This window comes from Wyeomyia smithii, chromosome 3, assembly GCF_029784165.1.
Source record: "Wyeomyia smithii strain HCP4-BCI-WySm-NY-G18 chromosome 3, ASM2978416v1, whole genome shotgun sequence".
NCBI lineage: Eukaryota > Metazoa > Arthropoda > Insecta > Diptera > Culicidae > Wyeomyia > Wyeomyia smithii.
This window is the reverse complement of record NC_073696.1, coordinates 3,041,607-3,062,874: the sequence shown is the minus strand read 5'-3', so window position 1 is coordinate 3,062,874 and position 21,268 is coordinate 3,041,607. Positions and strand designations below refer to the sequence as shown.

General features: G+C 39.4%; 1 protein-coding gene across 6 annotated transcripts in view; it reads left to right on the top strand.

The window, feature by feature from the left end:
- LOC129727275 (dual specificity protein phosphatase 3) overlaps positions 1 to 21,268 on the top strand; it is a 150,013-nt gene that overhangs the window by 108,372 nt on the left and 20,373 nt on the right. For 4 of the 6 annotated variants that reach the window (XM_055684949.1, XM_055684950.1, XM_055684945.1 and 1 more), the window contains exon 2: positions 19,656 to 19,837. In XM_055684949.1, coding sequence (XP_055540924.1) covers positions 19,686 to 19,837 — 152 coding nt within the window. In that variant the 5' untranslated portion in view covers positions 19,656 to 19,685. Of the gene's footprint in view, positions 1 to 10,368; positions 10,745 to 19,655; positions 19,838 to 21,268 lie in introns of those variants that run through there. The other 2 variants (XM_055684944.1, XM_055684946.1) reach the window with 2 other exon arrangements.

Below are 21,268 nucleotides of genomic sequence, written 5' to 3'. Positions count from 1 at the left end.
AACTATACACATATTTTATACTCCTTGTTTTACGGGGATCGAGTTTTGTTTAGTTGCAATTTGCTAACGCTCACATAGACACTGCATGAAAATATGAGAAGAGTACGTTTAGTATGAGTGCGCTAATTGCTTTCGTTTAACACATATCACACTCACGCATATTAGCTTGCCTTTCGGTTTCGGCAAAAAAAATTCCCAGAATTTTGTTAACAAGCGTAGCATAAAAATGAGTGGATTGTGGCATGAAAGTGATATTTTAATTTCCGAAGATTCGGACACGGAAAACGTATCGGAGGAAAGTTTTGAGAAGAGCAAAGTGACTAGAAAAGTCGACGAGCAAGTCTCTGAAGTAGGCTCTTTGTCACGTATTAGCAGGAGGAAATCTCAGTCGGATTTAAAGCTCAAGCAAGGAAAAAGTCCTACAAAATGGCTTTCAGGATCATGGCCGCTAAAACCGTTTGATGAAAATCTGCCGCTGAATAAGCGTAAAGCCGAATGGATTCGTTTCCGGAACCAGTTTGAGCGGATTGTTGCGTGTAAGGAACCGGTGGGACCGGTCATGCAGCTTACGGGATTGAAGATTTTTGCGGGCAGTTATTTGCTAAGCGTAATTGAGACTCAAGAGAACCTTTGTACCGACACAACCGATATTTACAGAGTGACAGTGGCTGCACTGAATAAGTATTTTGACGAAACTAGCGATTGCACCAAGGAGAGGATGAAGTTTCGTGAAATGCGTATGAGCATTGCGGAACCATTTGTTGATTGGGTGTTGCGGTTTGAAACCCAGGCTAGATTCTGTGATTTTGAGCTAGAGCAGAGAAATGAAGAATTTGTTCAAGCATTGACCCGGAGATCGATACCACAAATCGCTTCGAAGTTGTACGAGATGAGTGAGATCTTTGGCAACAATCTAGAGAAAATTACAGCCCATGGACGACACCTTGATTATATTCGGATGGAAACCGAGGAATCCATGCAACTTACCAAGCAGGAGGGTGGCAGTTTCAAAGAAGAGCATAACACACATGAAGGCATGATTGTAAAGCCGGTTAACGCAGTGCCGAATTCGAAGGTTAGTCTAATGCGCCGTGGCTCATATGGGAAACCACGATCAGAGGCCAATAATTGGAATCGATACCAGAGAACAAATTTCAACAACCGCCTGAATTGCCTAAGGTGCGGAGGCGTTCATGGCCCCAAAAGGTGCCGGGCTTACAGAGTAAAATGTTACAACTGTAATAAAGAAGGGCATTTTGCTGACTTTTGTTTCTTAAAGCGCAATGATACCAATCCTTATCGAGAACGTAATGATGGAGAGGAGAAAATGAAGTCGGAAGCAGAGAGAATTAATCAGGTATAGTAGTTGTACTATTCGTGTGAAATATCCATTGAACAAAACAGACCATATTTTCTTGCAAAATTAACTCAATCTGTAAATAGTATCACTGTTCAGTTTTTTTCTCTTTCTTCTCTATTTCTCTCTTCATAATTATCCATCATCGCTACAGCTGATAACTGAACATAAAAGTTTTCCACTAAAACATGAAGATCCTAGACTTGTCAGTTGTGAGGTTGGTACAGAGAGATTTAATTTTCATATTGATACGGGTGCTACGGTCAACACTATTACGTCAAAAGGGTGGCAAACCATCAAACGCAACTGTCGTTCAATCATTCAGGATTTTGTACCTTTCCCGGAAGAGATTTTGCGAAGCTATGCTAACCAAAGGCCACTGGACATTGAATGTTCTTTTAAAGCGTACATTGGAGTGAGTGGGCAGCCGTTGTATCTAGCAAAATTTTTTGTGGTTAAAGGAACTGAGTTGTCACTCCTAAGTTATGAAACAGCAAGTCACTTGAACTTAATACGCATAGGACTGCAGTTTACAAATTCATTACGAGTAATTCCAATCTCGATGATGTGGTGTTCGCAATTTCAGACACTAGATTAAATCCTAAAATGATTGATATAACTGAACCAGGTAAAAACGAACCACAAGAGTTTCCAAAACTGTCTATCACTCCTGTTAAGTTCAAAGTGGACGAAACAGTTACGGCCAAACAAATTATTCGATACAACATCCCGAAGGCATTTGAAAGTGCAACCAATGAAAAACTGAAACTTATGGAGAAGAGAGGCATTATTGAAAGGGCCGATAAGGAACATGATGTAATTACTTGTGTTCCACCATTGGTTTTAGTTCCCAAGGGTGCCAATGATTTTAGGATTGTTGTTGATTACCGTGAGGTGAACAAGGCCATCATTCGTGAACCATACCCGATGCCGTCTTTGGATAAAATTTGGACCGATATTCCAAACAATACGATGTATTTTTCAAAACTCGATCTGAAAGATGCATATTTTCACGTCGAGTTACACGATGATGTTCGACATTACACAACTTTCATGACGGCCAATGGACTAATGCGACTGCCATTTGGATTATCTTGCGCTCCGGAGCTTTTTCAGAAAGTGATGGAGAAGCTACTGATCAAGTGCAAAAATATCATAGTCTACCTCGACGATATTTTGGTGTATGGTGAAAATTTGTCGGAGTTAAGACAATATGTCACTGAAGTGAAGAAAGTGCTCAGAGACAACAATCTCACCATAAATGAGGAAAAGTCAACATATGATCAGAAAACAATAGATTTTCTTGGATTCACAATTGATGGCACTGGAATTTTATCCATGGAAAAGAAAATCTCTGATGTTTAGCTATTCCAGAGACCAAAAGACACTTCTGAGTTACGCAGTTTCTTGGGTATGCTGACCTACCTAAGCCCATTCATCAAGAGTTTCTCGGATAAAACTAAAATATTACGGGATCTGTTAGCAGCAGACGTGAAATTTGTGTGGACGTTGCAACACCAGACAGCATTTGAAGAGCTCAAGGACGTGGTCGAATACGATTTGGTTAAAAGAGGTTATTTCAATGAGAATGACCAAACTATTCTTTACACTGACGCATCTCCTTGGGGCCTGGGGGCAATTTTGGTGCAAGAAGGGATCCAAACTGAAGAACGCAGAATCATCGCTTGTGCGTCGAAGAGTCTAACAGAAGCAGAATGCCGGTATCCACAACTCCATAGAGAGGCACTCGCAATTGTGTGGGCGATGGAGAAATTCTCCTATTATCTTCTAGGTCGTCGTTTTACCCTTCGATCTGACAGTGAAGCACTTATGTTCATGACAAAGAAAACTGATCGTAAGGACGTCGGGAAAAGGATATTGTCGAGAGCTGAAAGCTGGCTGTTAAGGATGGATCATTTCGTGTTTGATTTCGAACATGTTGCTGGTAAGGAAAATATCGCGGACGCCGCATCCAGGATCGGCGTTAGACGAGAGAATCCACAATTTGGAATCGATAAAGAACCCCAAGAATTGTTTTCCGTCTCTGCCAGCCCAAGTATCATCAATAGCCAGTTGCTTGCTATGACAAACACAGAAGTTAAAACGGCATTACTTAAGGATAAAGAACTTCAGACCGTCATTGAATGGCTCGGAAAGAAAGAGAAGTGGCCTGAACACATCGCTAGATATCAGGCATTCCAGGGTGATTTGTACGTGCAGGGGGACCTATTGATTAAACGTGAGAAGATGGTTCTTTCTATAGCATTGCGTAGTCGAGCAATAGCGTTAGCCCATCGTAGTCACCCGGGAATGTCGACCATGAAAAATTTTTTGAGGCAAGGGTTATGGTGGCTGGGCATGGATCGACAAGCGGAAGAATTTGTTAGAAGCTGTCCTGAATGTCAGCTTGTTACTGTAAGCTCATGTCCAGCCCCTATTGTAATGACTGAACTCCCCCTAAATCCCTGGGACTTTGTATCGATGGATTTCTCTACAGCACCGGATGTGCATGGTTGGAAAGCCTAAGTTCTGACGGACAACTATTCCCGTTTCCTGGTCGCTTTGCCATTGGAAAAAACAGACACGGAAGCTGTGAAGAGAGCTTTGCGAAGGGTCTTTAATACATATTACCCTCCGAAAACACTGAAAGCCGATAATGGCTCACCTTTCAACAGTGGAGAGTTGAAGTCTTGGCTAATGGATGTTTGGGGAGTTAAGTTGATTCATTGTACTCCGTTGAACCCGACAGAAAATGGTCTTGTAGAAAGGAGCATGCAGGGCATTAACAAAATTACAGCCATAGCCAAACTTAACAAGTTAAACTGGAGGGAAGCTCTATCGGACTATGTCGCTGCATACAATTCATGGCCCCACCATGTGACAAAGATTTCTCCTGCAGAGCTGATGTTTGGAAGAGCAGTGCGGAGTGTACTACCAAACCTTCGTACGGATCAACCACAATGTTTCGATGGAGAACTCCGGGATCGCGACCAGGTAGCGAAGTTTGAACTTAACACAAGAGAGGACAGCGTTCGTCGAGCTCGACCAGCTGATATTGAAATTGGAGATACTGTTTTGGTTTCTCAACAAAAACGTGACAAGGCTGATACTCCGTACAAAAATGCTTTCTACAAAGTAGTTGAAATGCAGGGAGCAGGAAGGGCGACAGTAAAGGATACTACCACCGATAAAACATACGACCGGAATGTTAAGAGCTTGAAAAAGGACGTGGAACGCAAGAAGGATGATTTAGTCGATGATGTGTCTCTGGAGGATAAGGGATCTGAACAATCACATCGGTTAACTGGCCTGCTTCCTTCAAGCGATAACAAGAGGACCCGTCCGTTTGAAAATCGAGTAGCAATGGGCAAAATCGATCCGATTTTTGCAAAATCGATCTTTTCGGGCCGATTCATCGATTTTTTGAATCGATTTCTCTGCGCGCGATCTTCTACTGAATCGATTCTTTGGATGGCAAGATCGTTTTTTTTTTTCGCCTGAAAAATAAATGTGTGCAAAACGGATTGAAGACAATAGTGATTGCATTTATTGTTGCTAACGTAATCTGCGGCCGAATTCCGAGAACACTTTTTTTGAAGAGAAGAAAATTTCTTCATTGATAGTATACAAAATTTTTTTCTTCTCCGAAGAAGTGTGTGCTCGGAACTCGGACACTGATCTGAAAAATCAGTCAATTTTTTACCGGGATGACCATAGTTGAAGAATGGGCTAAAGTTCAATAGACATGAAACCGAGGAAAACGCATTTTAAATGTTTTTGCTGGTTCAAACAATTGTCTACGTCCATGACAACTTTTTTCATGAGTATGTCACCACCACCACAAGGTTCCAGAATATCCAGCTTTCCACGAACAGTAATGGCGGATAGGGCACGCTGCCCATTTCGACGTTTTCTGTAGGTCAGGGAAGCTGGATAACCTTGTCGTCGAGCTGAAAAAGAACAATCCGCAGCCAAATTAAATCCCTCCAGTATTTTTAACGCAGTAACCATTTTTTTGCCTTTGTAAACGCGACATCAATAGACAAACCCGTATGAAATTTGGCTAATACGCATGCGTTGTGAAAAATATCAAGGATTAGGGGTGGGTGAAACGGCTCTTTTGCAATAGCGGCTCTGAACTGACTCATGGTCAGCGTTGCCAGGTATCCAGATTTAGCTGGATTATCCAGATTTTTGAACATGTATCCAGGTAGACAGATTTGATGTCCAATTATCCAGATTTTTCATGAATGATCCAGATTTTATCCAGATTTTATTTTCTCTGTCCCGCAAAAAGGTCATCACTTCAAATTTGGCGCGAAATTTTGCAATTTCGTCACCACAAATTTTACGTACCCCAAGACTTTTATCCGAAAAACTTACCTTTCACCCCAAGAAATGACTTCCAGATTTTTTCCAGATTTTTTTTTTACCTTATCCAGATTTTTGAAAAAATGACCTTGCAACGCTGCTCATGGTTCACAATGATTCACGAGCGTTGACAGTTCGTGTTGTCTCGGTAAACTTCGGGTTCACGCGAACCAAACAGTTCTGCTGCGCCCAAAGAACCGTGGTTCTTTTTCGTGAGCTGTTCGTTCTTTCGCTCTTTTCTAAGAACCGGTTCATATGAACGGCTCGTGAGCCGTTCGCCCATCCCTAGCGAGGGTGAAAAGAACGACGAGATAAGTTTGCACCTTGAACTGAATATAAATTACCGACCACAAGACCGCCTCGAAAGTTTGACATATATTGTATACAATCATTACTAACTGATTGGTGTAGATTGGGGTGGCAATGGACTTTGACAGTTTTATTTAGAAGTAGTGTTCAATGTTCACAGTTAGCAAAATTTCGATTTTTTGGATAACACCCGACCTCGACGTTTTATGTTTTTCTAATAACCCGTTCACATGATGTAATATTGCTCATCTTGATTTTAAATTTCATACTCCAAATTTTCCGTGAAAACTAGATGTATGTTTGTTTCAAGATACGCGATATCACATGATATCTGCTATAGTGTGAACAATTAACTATTACAAACTGTGCTTTTATTCAGAAGTCGAGAAAGTGAAATTTAGACCAAATACTCCTAAATTCCGATTGAGCTGAAATTTTGCATTGCATTGGATATTGAATTTACCATTTTGGATATTAGCCTACATTATTTCATATTTGCTACCTCTGCAAGTGCACTTTTTGAAAATTGGCTTTCGTAGGGACGTTGTTTACTATCGTTGTGGGTGTTTACTATCAAGCACCAATTTTTTGATTTCGGTAGAAAGGGCATATGCGCTTATTTTTCAACTATGAGTAGCGGGGTACTCGTTAACTCAAATATTGCAAAAGTTGAATTATATGTTCGTGCATATGCCGTGCTGCATTCTGTTCTGCATGGTGTCGCGTTCGCCATTTTTGTTTATTCGAGTTTGTGCTGCGGATGTTCCGATTTTTTTATGAATTGGGTTGTTCAGCTATATCAGTTTTTTCTATCATCTGAAAGATCTGAATTTTCTAAGTAAAACGTGATTGAAAAAAATTATATCATTGTCCTTCGCTTTTTAAATCACGATTTGAAACTGCTTGAAATTTGCTCGAAACCGCTACAATGACAGATCGCCCAACTACCCCCAACTGTCATTGTAGCGATTTAGAGCTTTTGTTTTTTTTTTTTTCATGAAAACCGAAGGAAAATGATATAATGTTTTGAAAAATCACGTTTTACTTAGAAAGCTACACTCTTTTGGATGATATATAAAAATCGGAAATCCGTGAATAGCTAAACAACCCAATTATACAGGTTTGGATTGCCCTTAGTGCATCCGAAACAATAGACCATTTCACGAACTCACAGGTGTCACGGATCCTGCTGACGTTGATGATGCTTCCACGTGCATTATGTCAGCGGTTCCAAACTTTCTGTCAAAATTTCGTTCATGAATCAAGTTCACAAACGTCTCGTGAAATGGTCTATGGGATGAGCGACAACGAAAACTCTTAGAAGAAAAAAACCTCCAAAAGAGTACACGCGGTAAAAGAAGATGGCAATAAACTAAAAAAGCCGTATCGTTAGTAGATGTTGTGAACGAAAACTTGTTGAACATGATTGATACACCAGAAACGCAAACAAAACAAAATCTCCATAAATATAACCAAAAAAGGTCGTAAAAAGCTTATACCGAACAAAAATCGATTTTTTGTTGAATCGTTTTTCCAGCCTCGATTTTCTTATTAATCGATTTTATTTATTTTGATTAATCGATGCAGGAGAATCGATTTTTTTACAAAGATCGCCCATTGCTAAAATCGAGCATTGGTTGATGGGGAGTCCGTTGCGAAAGGCGTAAATGTCGGCCAATCCGAAAACCAAAAAGATACTTGAACATGATAGGAAAATCGCAGTTTAATTTAGATTAACTTTGATTCTATTCCAATTAGCGGAGGATGTGGTATCCTAGTTTTAGTGTGTAGATTTGCGAAATTGACGAGTCAGTCAGTCTCGGTGGGCATGTGAATAAAGATGGAAGGGAGTTTGAAAATGACAATGTAATATGAGTGTTTTTCGACAAAATATCACAGAGATAACAAATTTGTCCATAATGGTTCGACGCCCCTCCCTCTTCTGGAAGTACAAATACCTCCCAATATGAGTTTTTCTATAACCAGTATGCCGTTCAAAATCCAGAAATTTTCTCCAAATGCCATTATGAAATCCAAAATGGCGACTTCCGGTGTCGGAAAAACAGCGCAAACGACCAAATACCACCCAATATGGGTATTTCCGGAACCGTAAAGATGCACTGGAGCCACAAATCGACTTCAGACAACATTTTGAATTGTAAGATAACAAATTCCGGTTTCTGGAAAACAGCCTGAAATGGACGATTCCCATTAAATATGAATATTTCTGGAACCAGAAAGATGCACAGAAGCTAAAAATTGATCACAGACACAGTCTTGAATTTCAAGATGGTGACTTCCGGTGTCTGGCAAACAGCCGGAAATGACCAAATACCATTCAATATGAATGTTTTCGGAACCAGAATGATGCAAGGAGCTAACAATTGTCCTCAAGCACCATTTTGAATTGCTAAATGGCAACTTCTAGGCAACAGTGGGAAATGACCGAGTAATACTCAAAATGGATATTTTCGTAAACGTGATGATGCATAGAAACCAAACATTGACCCTGCACACCATTTTGAATTTAAAGACGACCACTTTAATTTTTGGAAAACAACCTAAATAACTAAATACCTCCCAATATGGGTATTTCCGGTGTCAGATTGATGCCAGAAAATCTGCTGAAAATGACCGAATACCACTCAATATAAATATATTTAGAGTTAAAGCGATGTACACAAGCCAACAGTCAAGGATGTTGTCATTTCGATTAAAACCAATCATTTCAAACGAGTTGTTATTTGATTTTGATCATATCCTATGGCCGATTGGTTAAGCATTTGCAGACTTTAAACACATCGCAAGGAATTAATGAATTTGAAACGTTCAAATAGTACGATACCACACCTAAATTATGTTAAGGCCACATATATCGATCAAAGAAGGTATAGTTTTAAATAGTCTTTGAATTTCTTTTCTTTCCATATCTTTTGAGCCACATATCAAATTGTTATGAAGTTTGTTGTTTGTGAGTTTGAGAGATGAGTCGTTCGTATGACACTATTAATGTTCAAATAAGTCATGTACTCTTTGAGATAATAGACTTTCGTTGTATTGTTAACAATTTAATACATAACAGTTGCTTAAGTTCGATTATAATCAAATTAAATGGGAACGTATAGAGCAGCCAAACTTTGAAACCACGTGTTCAATCATAATTCATCAGTTAACCCTTAACTAGCCCGCTCATCTGATATCAATATTGATCAAATCGGTTGTGTAGTTTCTGAGATAATGAAGTTTCGTGATTTCCACAAGTCGGTACATTATAGATGAAGTTACAGTTCGATTACAGTAAAATTCAATAGGGTCTTCTGAGGCAGCTAGACCATTCATTTGAGACTAATTTTGTAGAAATCGGGTTAGCCATCTCTGAGAAAAGTGTGTGAGTCCAAGTAGTTATCGGAATGTGTTCCTTTGCATAGCTGGATTCCACATTTTTAAACATAACAGATAAACTAATAGTCCGATTACAAAACAAATCAAAAGGGTCTTATGGGGCAACTAGACCTTCCATTTGACACTGATTTTATGAAAATCGGTTCAGCCATCTCTGAGAAACATGAGTGAGATTAAACAGTCTTCAGAACACGTTCCTTTTCATAACTTTTGAACAACATGTTCAATCTTTCTAAAATTCAAAACTTAAGGGTTTTCCAGGTAGCCCGTTCGTTTGAGACTAATTTTGTTCAAATCGGTTGTGTAGTTTTTGAGGTAATGATGTTTTATGATTTTTACTATTTGATACATAACCTCGAAACTAAAAATCCGATTACAATGAAATTGAATAGGGTCTTATGGGACAACAAGACCTTTCATTTGCAATTAATTTCATGAAAATCGGTCCAGCCATCTCTGAGAAAAGTGAGTGAGAATAAAAATCTGCACATACACACACACACACACACATACACACACACACACACATACAGAAAATGCTCAGCTCGTCGAGCTGAGTCGAGTGATATATGCCATTCGACCCTTTGGAGCACTTTTATATTTTCGGTTTTGCAAGTGATTGCTATACCTTTCTAGGAGAAAGGCAAAAATCCGAATAAAAGCCCCTGTCCTTCCTGGACAACTCACCGCCACCCGGTCCTGTGGCTTGTGATTCGCGGGCACCCGACGATGTCCTCTCGGGTTTTTTTTCTTCATTCTCCCGGACCCCATTAATTGTATTCGTTGCTGAATGCAAACTATGTTGTAGTATAGTAGATAGTTGTTCCTCGTTGGATTTTTTTACTCTCCTGCTACTTACCGCACCCGGCTGCGGGTGCGGTGACAGCACGAGACTTCGTAAATAGGAGCCCACCCACCGATTCACGGAACCAGGCACTATCATTCCGCATTCAGGTGTAGTCCGTTCGGGTCGAGCAAACCGGGAGCTAAAAGGATTAACGCGCGCGCGTGAGGATTTTCTCGTGTTTCTTTTGTGTTACGCAGTGGCACGTGATTACGGGTGCTTTTAATCAGCCGGATTTGGTGTTGAATAAAAAAAGCGATTTAGGAAAAAGGCTAATCTCAACTGTCTTACAATTATCTTCGGGCAGATCTACTCAATTCAATTAGTTGTTTTAACTGATTAAATCGCGGATAAAATCGTTGGTAAACCAGTGCAAAATTGTGATCACAGTGTTGGAATTTTGTGTATTCGTGGGGGATAAATATCATCAAAATAACAGAATGGCTCGATCGTTCCTAAAGGTACGGTTTATCTTTTACTGAAAAAAAGACACACGTATAATTCTAACCTTGAGCATGAAAATTACCATGCAATAAACTATTAACGCTTTCATTACAGTGTGCGTTGAAGGCTTGCTCTTTACGCGGCAGGACAGTCTCTTATTTCTTGGTCGATTACAACATGTTTAATTTTGAGTTTTTTTCACACGAAACATTTTTTTGAGCATGAGCATGAGCATGATTGACCGCCCGCGGTTGCTACTCCGTTATTGCCAGATCAGCTGTAATTACACAGAGAACCAACAGATGATGCTTGGGACCAACATGCATCCTCAATGTGTAAAAACTGGTGACCTTAATCTTTGTATTAGGCAATACCAGCGCCGGCCGCATCCGAATGCAGGTCAAAGGAGGAATTTGTATAGGAAAATGTTGACGTGATACTCGCTTATTGGAAGCCGAGAACACCTCTGCACTTCCACGAGAAATCACTGGGATGTTGGAGAAAGGGCAAGGTACACAGCAGGGTTCGTTTTGGTAAACGATGCGCTGGTTTCGAGTGTCGGGTTCTTTAGAACAAGTATCGCGCGAACAAGTTCATTATATCCGCCACGATATTCATAATGCGATTCGAACTTATTCAGTTTGACAATGTAACACCGCAACAATAAATCGTACGCGAGAATACTAGACCTTTGATCAAATTGGGACAACTTCAAATGAAATGGTATCTCCTCGTAAGGTGATCCTCTTTTCCTCTTTACACCGAAATCAAGGGCGCGTTGTTGATCTATCTTTAGATAATTCGACCTCATGAATGTATCGAGGCGGAGTCTAGGGGTTCGTTCAACCGGACATTTCTACCTAACAAATCGACCAACGACGTTTCTCGTATACACTTTGTCTGCTCTAAAAAAAAACGATACGATCCCGCGAAAAACACACCTGAAAAACAGAATATAACAATGATGCGCGCTTATTACGAAAACGAACCATGAGTATATATCTTGCCAAACGGTCCGCGATGTAGCCTTTGCTACTCGTAGCCATCAGCTATTTGTCAATCCCGAGTACTTTCGAAGAAACGACTGCTCGTCGGCCGACGCGATTCTTTAGAGGGTACACATTGTGTCTTCGTTAATCGTGATATTTATCGACCGGACGAAATCTTCGGTTAAACAGTCACAGTGAGACATGAACAAGTATCTGGGTATGGCCCTCGAAATCACTATATTCTAAAAACGTTCATATAAGTACAATGCTCCCGAGCCGGAAACGCAGTCTACATCACCATGCACGACCGCTCTATTCCCTCCTACAGACGCAGAAACTCGGGGACACGACTTTTCACGCCGATTCTATCTTAGTTGTCGATGCGAATGTTGCCTATTAAAAGAAAAAAAAGAAAAAAATTGGCAAAGTTTCATGCATGCAAAGCCTTAATAATTTAAAAATGCAAATTTCCATATTGACCAATATATGGTCTTAAGTTTGTTAACAAAATGCCGACCTACTCATGTTTGGAACATTGTATACAAAACATAAACAGCCCAAAAGCTAGAAAAATCGGAAAAGTGAAGCATAAGATTTCATGTATTATCACTGCACCATAAACCACACCATTGCTCTCGAGGTGAGAACATGTTTGCTAATAAAACCCTACTTGAAGTCTGACCGTGTAAAACCGTGGTAGATGACGGATTCAAAGTATACTATGCGTCATATTGGCTCATTACTAAGTTGAGCTACCCATTACCTTATAATGGGTGTAATACTGTTGGAAAGATAGAAAAATGGCAAAGCTTGGTGCATCTAAAACATTAAGTGCAAACATCAGGTGTAGATGTACATACTAATCAAAAGTCTTGAAATTATTGACAGGACCAAACCAATCATGATTATTTCAGGCTGACTAAATAATCCTCGAAAGTCAAACTCGACTCCACTGAATTTTCTATTACCTGTCATGCGAGAGTCAGTGCGTTTAAAAATTCATGGCACACGACACATCAGTAAATACAACTTAATTAATCTATTCTACCATAAATTCTAATAAACAACACTATTACACAAAACCACACGAAAAAAGTCTCCAGAAAAACATCTTAATTGCACTCTGTTTTCTATTTGGACAATCGAAACTGTAACAGTTAAACATTCATAATGGCCACAATCAAAACGGCACGCTACGTCGTTCCTCAAACTGGCAACTACGTGGTATCTGGTGGATCATCACATGATGTAAACCATATTCGAACGCGGACCAATTAGAAAAAAAATAAAATTCCAAAAGCGAATCGTGTATGTCGTATCGAGCCCGTTGATAAGTTAACCTACCTCACCTGACGATTCTCATTGCTTTTACTTGTGGGAGAAAAAAAGTAAAACATTTCAAGACTCATCGCGCAAACAAAAAAAAAACCCTACTCGCAGCCGAAAAGCTACCACACCTCATGCACCCAACAGATCACACATTCACGCTTCTGCCAAAGTCCAAAGCCCGCTAGAAACCATTACACACATAGCCTTACATTCATGAAATGTTTGATACAAAAAACATATACTCATCTGTTTTAGTTTGGTTATGCCTATGCCAGCGAAACAAACGCCGACTAGCACAGCGCAACGCTATTCTCTCCGCTCTCCAGGAAGTGCCGTTCTCTTCGTTCACACCACCATATGCACTCCATTATCGCACGTTAATAATTAACCGCTTGTTAGCGCGACGCACGAAGTAGGCACTCACACTCACGCAACCTAACTGGCCTAACAATTTTTAATTTGATTTCGTGGATAAATTATAACTTCCACGCATAGAACACTGTGTTTTTCACAAAACCTCCACTTTTCTCACTTAAACAAAGCATCACAGATCACAACTGTACACTTTTTAGCAAGTTTGGCCCCTCATTTCACTTATAAATCAATAACTTTAACGTATTGCTTTCGGGGCACGTATTATCGGTTAGTCGTGTTGCCAGCTCCTCCTTTTTTTCACACGAAACATTTTTTTTTTCAAAAACTTCATGCCCTGCGTTGTGTGTTCCATTCTTAGACAGCGTTTAATGAAATTCATCATCAAAAGAGCATTCAACAAACTTCGGTGATTCAGGAATTTGTTCCAAGAAATCACTTTTGAAGTAGAATACTTCTCTCAGGAAGTTCGGCTACATAGGGATGTGAAATGAAAATCTAAAACCGAAAAAAGTGAAAAATATGTCCAATTTCAAATGCTAATAAATCGGTTAGTATTCGATGGATTTCCTTCGTTCTTGCATCAATAGATTGGAAAATCTTTTAAGATTCTTTCCAAATGCAGATAATTGTCATTTTATTTTTCAAACTATTGTACTATTGAAAATAGTCAAGCCTTGTCAAAACGAAAACTTCGGCCTCTGATTGGTCGTTATATGATTGCTTCCCAAGCACGGTCGACAGAATCATAGACCTTGCCATTTGAAATGTGTTATTTAGCCTATATAAGAGCCTGTTTCACCTGAAGCCGCTCATTATAATTCTAGACTGCAACAACAGCAGTCCTCCCTTAGCAGCAGCAGTAGCAGTGCAGCGGACAACGGCCACAGCTGTGGTATGGCAACGGATAGCGGAACGCGTCTCAGCATTGATAGCAGGACCAGGTGATGCAGGGCAGCGGATACCAATGGCAACGGAAGCGTCCACTACTGTGGCAACGGGGATAGCGCAGCGGTTGACGTTGGTCTCAGCATCTATATAAGCAGGTTCAGCTGATGCAGTGTGGCATTTTAGTGAAATGCTGTCTCTGAGCGATAGCAGACACACTAGCAAATGCATCCAATGAAAAAAAACGTTCTGGAAAGCTTTTCAGTGTTTATTTTCCCCCAAAGAATACTTTATTCGCACTGCCAGTGATAACGCAAAGATGTGATCGGCATCTTATCAAACATTGAATTAAACAACAAATTGTCCTTTTCAGGATGATATAAAAACCAAATTGAAGAGTTAATATTTTCTCTTAAATCAATTTACACTCTAAGAAATTTGGAACTTATATATTTGGCTTTATCTACGTGTCTCAGAACGTACTGAATTACCATTTCCTTCAGTCATGAACACAACATCCGTAAACCTTTCATTATCAGCATAAAAATTTATTTTTCGCATAATCAAATTTCAAAAATTATCAAGTCCAAATCATGACAAGCAACTATATTATTGAGAATGGTCAATCCTTGTTGAAGCGCGAAATTTGACTGATCTGATTAGTCGTTAATATTATTGCTTCCCAAGCACGGTTGACAGAATCATAGACCTTGCCATTTTAAAATTGCTATTTGTCTGTATGAAATTAAGGATGGGAATTATCGACTGAAACGGCTATCGATAGTTATCGATGATTTCCTACTACCATCCCTATATAAGAGCCTGTTTCAGTCGAAGCCGCTCATAATAGTTCTAGACACCGACAACAGCAGTCTTCCCTTAGCAGCAGCAGTAGCAGTGCTCATTTTGACAACACATGAGCCGTCTAGTTTTGAGTGTTAAATCAGCTTTTCACTGTTTATTTTATCACAAGGAATACTTTATTCGCACTGTCAGTGATAACGCCAAGATGTGATCGGTATCTTATCCGATATTGAATTGAACAACAAATTAAAAAAATACTGACACGCAAGCGGCCGGGTTTTCTTGTAAAAGTATTCTTCTTCATACTTGCGGTCGTGGCTTTGCACACAACCCTCCTGTGATTTTTAATTAATCTCACGGAAACGACAAAATAAAACACTGTTGAGTTTTTTATTGTAAACAGAGTTGTGCGAAGGTACTAAAACTTTGAATCTAAATAGAAACTCAGTTCACTCTGACCTTTTTTTAATGAAATGTTATATGAGAACAAAAGCGAGTAAAAAAGGTGATAAAATCGGGGCGTGTTATAATCGAGTGATAACTGTATTCAAAATATTAACATACAATGCACAATAGTCCAGAAGCCGATTTGCTCGACTCGACTCGACTCTCTTCTACAACGATGTTTTGTATGATAAAACGCTTATTTGAAAATCATTACAAGTTGGGGTGACACAAATTTTCTATGAAATCGGGTACCTAACTTTTTTGACTTTGTAGATAGAAAAAAATATTCTATGGCATACTTTTTTGATAAAAAACATCAATAATTTTGACGAGGAGTCAAATTGACGTAGATTATCTTTTTAGAAAGATAATCTACGTCAATTTGACTCCTCGTTGGTAGTGACCTTGCGCTCATTTTGTCAAAATAATGCGAATTTGTTCTAATTTTTTTTAAACTAAACTCTGGTATTTGTTATTTATCGATGTATTAACATCGTAACGGACACTCATTGAAAATTTATAGACTTGTAATGTTTTAAAAGTCATGTGCCAATTTTCCAATAAAATAGAATTATCTTTTCAGAGTTAAGATATTTATGATGTCAGTCATAGTTCAGCAACTTTTCCGGTGTTCCTCATGGCAGCAGTTTGGGACCAGATTATTCTTTAACGACATCGTCTTGCTGCTTGGAGTCGACTGCAGAATGATTTTTAGTTTTGACGTGGGACTACGTCTTTGTTTACTATACTGGGATGCATTCTGTAAAATTGGAAATGAAACTGGCAAATGTTGCGTCAGATTTCAAACGTTAATAACAGCATAACCACATGATGGATAACAATAACCAATATGTTGTTGGATACATAAAATGTGTAACAATTTTATAAAACGCTAGTTATCATTATTACTTCACTGCTCAACGGTGAAAATTGATGAAAAGTTACAGGGAAACTTACGCGAACAATAACCCAATTACATGCGAGCATCCCTAGCACAGACGACGTGAATGGACACCATCCGTTCTCCGTGATATTCTCTGTATCAATATCGATATAAAAATTGACAGAGTCTCCCCGTCCTAATAGATCAATTTATTTTTGCTTCCATGAGCTTAGACTAGAATGATGTCTCGAAGGTAAAAGTTTTCCGAAAAGTTTGAACCAATCTCCATTTTTGAACATGGTTCGTCAAAAACGGCTGAATACTATTCGATATGGGTATTTCCCCAACCAAAATGATGTCCAAAGGCCTGTTTAACTTTGAAGTAACTTTGTAGTCCAAGGTGGCACCTTCCGATCGCCGAAAAACAGCCTAAATTGGCCCAATACCACCCGTAGCTATAACCTCTTGAAAAGTTGGTGAAACCGAAAGATGTAATTGAATTATGAATTTTTCAAAGACATTCCAAATCAAAATGGTCAATAATAGTTGAGCTGGAAAGAAGGTCTCAATGCACTCCCAGTGAAAAAAAGAATGTCTTTGAAGGAAGTGCTTGTATTAGCCGCTGGTTGAGACTGGGTTCATCCTAAAGTTCTAACGTTCAATTTTCAGATAAAATGCCCAATATTCGATCTAAATTAACCACTAACGCTGGTTTTGAACTTTTGAATATTTCTCTCCGTTTTTATGGCTGCTGACAGGGCATTGTATTTCATTTAAGTGTAGCAACAAAAAGATTGCTTCAGCAGCTTAATGTTGGGCTTTCTAAGCATTAAATTGGTTCGATTATAGGTTTCCGGTAAGATGGATATTCAAGTCGCCAGTTATGGTGTGCGATTAGGTTGCGCAGAAGATTCTGCAACGGCATAAAATAATGAAGCTTCCGCAGTGTGGCAACTGGTAGAATGAAACGGTCTGCTTCATTCTTGGAGTAGAATATAGCCGGGGTTTCTTGTAGACTGCTTTGAAGTTACAATTTTGTAGTCATTGAAGTGACTTAAGCTTCGTATTGCGGTCCGCTATACGTACAGAAATGAGAACCTGCAGTTTGGTGGACGAAGGCGTGGCACGAATTTCAAAGTCTTTCTTGAGAGACCATATAGAACTTAAATCGGACGAAAAGGCACTCATATGGTCGCTCAATGATGGCACTATTATAATCTCAATAAGCCCTAATTATTTAACCTTGATTGATCTTTCGATTCCGGTGGAATCTATCCGCAGTTGAGCACACGGAACGAATTTAATGGAAGATCAAATATTTGGTCTTGTCCAAGTTAAGAGACTGAGTATAATTGGTTTCGTAAAACATTATTTTGAATTGTGCTGTGTCGAATAAATGTTGTGAACAAAAAAAAAGTTGAGAGACAGAAGATTTCCACAGAAATATTTTTGGCATATTGCCATGTCTTCAGACATTTGCCGAGTTATGTCGTGTACGCTTGTTGCATGATACGAGAGAAAAGTGTCATCAACGAACAGGCGAGAATTTACGTTCAGGCTGAGATTGGTTATGTCATTTATGTACACACTTGACATTTATCTAAAGCTCAAAGCTCACATGTTGCAATTTGAGTTCTAGAACTGGCGCGTAGCTTTGCACTTCACATTATTTGAATTAAAACTTAGTGATTTGTTCTTTGGTGATTTCAAGTGGAACTACTACTACCGACTAATTTCGTTACATAAGTTTTCTTGATTGATGACTTTTGATGTCCTTTCAACTATGAATTGACGAAACACTCTGCTGGATTTTTTTTAAATTATCTGTGATGTAGAAATAAGCGGCGGTAGTTGATGTAATATACACTCAGTTCGCCTATTAAGCGGGAAATATGTGTGGCGCGTAGACAAAACTCGTAAAAAAGGACTCGGAAAATAACACAGAAAAGCGACAGCGGCCTAATTTGTTTAACTTCGCATTCTATCAACAGCTGCTGATCAAATACTAAGGGACGTTTTGCTGAAAGACGTTGTTATTCGTGGTTTCTTGACCGTCGGGGTAAAACCATAAGCCATTCCTCCCGGACGATTCCGTATGGCGTCACTAGACATGTAATCTTTGAATACAGGCTAACAAGAACACATAATTTGAAACACAAACCACTTAAATAGGTTAGAGAACAGATCTATCTTTTGTATTCAATACAGTTTGTGCCAATTGTACTTGAAACAAAGTTCGTTTTTTGTAGATAAATCTGATTTCTCTTCACAATCGAGAATGACGCATGAAGTTTCCAGTGTCATATTTTGTTCGTGTGTGCAGTTTCGATATGATTATTTTCAGAACACCCACATTCAAAATCATTGGAATAAGGTGTGATTGTATAAATTATCAATTTAACTGACGAGAGTACAAAATAATACAACAAGCCACTTTTTACACAACCTAAACAGTATTCTGGTGGCGAAATATTCGCGTATCTCCAATTAAAGGAATGCGTAAGCCTGGATGACCAAAATAAAATGTCATGAAATGCTAAACATTCATGGCTCACACGTGGGTACAGTCAAGTTCAACACCCTCCTGACAAGCCCGCGACAATAAAATTAATATCCTCTATTTACAAACCAAATCGAACTGCCAACGTTACTGTGACCATTTCCATTGCTGACCGGCAAAAACCAGGTTAGAGAGTGACCTTGCCGAGAATAGCGAATGCCTGTAGATATGCGGCAGTCCTGAGCCTCTCGAGAAATATTCCAACATCATGAATAAATCAACGACAGATTATCATAACTACAAATGTTCGCCGCTGGTATAGTAAAACTGGAAGCTTCTGCCGGCATCATAATCCAATACAACTATACTTGTACGCTAATTGGAAGGCACAGAATGGAATGAAACATTCAAGCATCTGACAAGCCTACAGGAAGGTTTTGTTTTTTTTTTTTCGTTGTCTCGTCCTCCAACTATAGCAACTCTTGAATAAAAATTTGTCATAGTTTGATGAAGAACATAAACTGATTTCGAGCACCCCTGAAAAGTTTTCCCACTTACGTCCTCGACCTCTGCCAGGAAGAAAATTAAATCTACTTCTGTCACGGAAGCTTCGAACAACATCGACAGTGAACTTCTCTAGCAACCAACCGAAATTACCGAAATAGTATGTTTGTTTGTTACTGACGACACGATTTCCAATCTCCTTTCTTCCACAGTATCTCACCCACTATCGCAATAACGACAAGATGGCAGATCAGACCAACGGTCGGCAGCTGCAGCGGATCCTTCACTATTCCGTGACTCCCTGCCGGCCGCTGCTAGGCCTGCGACGCTCCGAATGTGCATTATACGACGTTGACTGTGATGAAGTTTACCCTAGGCTGTACATCGGCGATGCGTAAGTACCTAAACATAGATATACATTTCAGTTAGCGGCAAAAGTACTATTAGTAGAGCCAAGCCACAAGCGAGAGAGTGCAGGCACTTCCTGTCTTGTTGGGTTTCCTGGGTTCTGTTTCGTTCGCTGGCGGGCGGGCGGTGGATAAGCCGAGAGCGGTAAAGCACAGACACGTGCTTCGGTGAGAAAGTTCTCCTCTGGTGGAAACCAAAGTTTCTTCCATTTGAGTTTTGTGGTTATTTTAGACTAGTTGAACTTTCCCGGCGATGCTCGGGATCAAAGGTTTTAAATTTAGATTCATTTTTTGAAGTAGAATACTTCTCTCAGGAAGTTCGGCTACATAGGGATGTGAAATGAAAACCTAAAACCGAAAAAAGTGAAAAATATGTCCAATTTCAAATGCTAATAAATCGGTTAGTATTCGATGGATTTCCTTCGTTCTTGCATCAATAGATTGGAAAATCTTTTAAGATTCTTTCCAAATGCAGATAATTGTCATTTTATTTTTCAAACTATTGTACTATTGAAAATAGTCAAGCCTTGTCAAAACGAAAACTTCGGCCTCTGATTGGTCGTTATATGATTGCTTCCCAAGCACGGTCGACAGAATCATAGACCTTGCCATTTGAAATGTGCTATTTAGCCTATATAAGAGCCTATTTCACCTGAAGCCGCTCATTATAATTCTAGACTGCAACAACAGCAGTCCTCCCTTAGCAGCAGCAGTAGCAGTGCAGCGGACAACGGCCACAGCTGTGGTATGGCAACGGATAGCGGAACGCGTCTCAGCATTGATAGCAGGACCAGGTGATGCAGGGCAGCGGATACCAATGGCAACGGAAGCGTCCACTACTGTGGCAACGGGGATAGCGCAGCGGTTGACGTTGGTCTCAGCATCTATATAAGCAGGTTCAGCTGATGCAGTGTGGCATTTTAGTGAAATGCTGTCTCTGAGCGATAGCAGACACACTAGCAAATGCATCCAATGAAAAAAAAACGTTCTGGAAAGCTTTTCAGTGTTTATTTTCCCCCAAAGAATACTTTATTCGCACTGCCAGTGATAACGCAAAGATGTGATCGGCATCTTATCAAACATTGAATTAAACAACAAATTGTCCTTTTCAGGATGATATAAAAACCAAATTGAAGAGTTAATATTTTCTCTTAAATCAATTTACACTCTAAGAAATTTGGAACTTATATATTTGGCTTTATCTACGTGTCTCAGAACGTACTGAATTACCATTTCCTTCAGTCATGAGCACAACATCCGTAAACCTTTCATTATCAGCATAAAAATTAATTTTTCGCATAATCAAATTTCAAAAATTATCAAGTCCAAATCATGACAAGCAACTATATTATTGAGAATGGTCAATCCTTGTTGAAGCGCGAAATTTGACTGATCTGATTAGTCGTTAATATTATTGC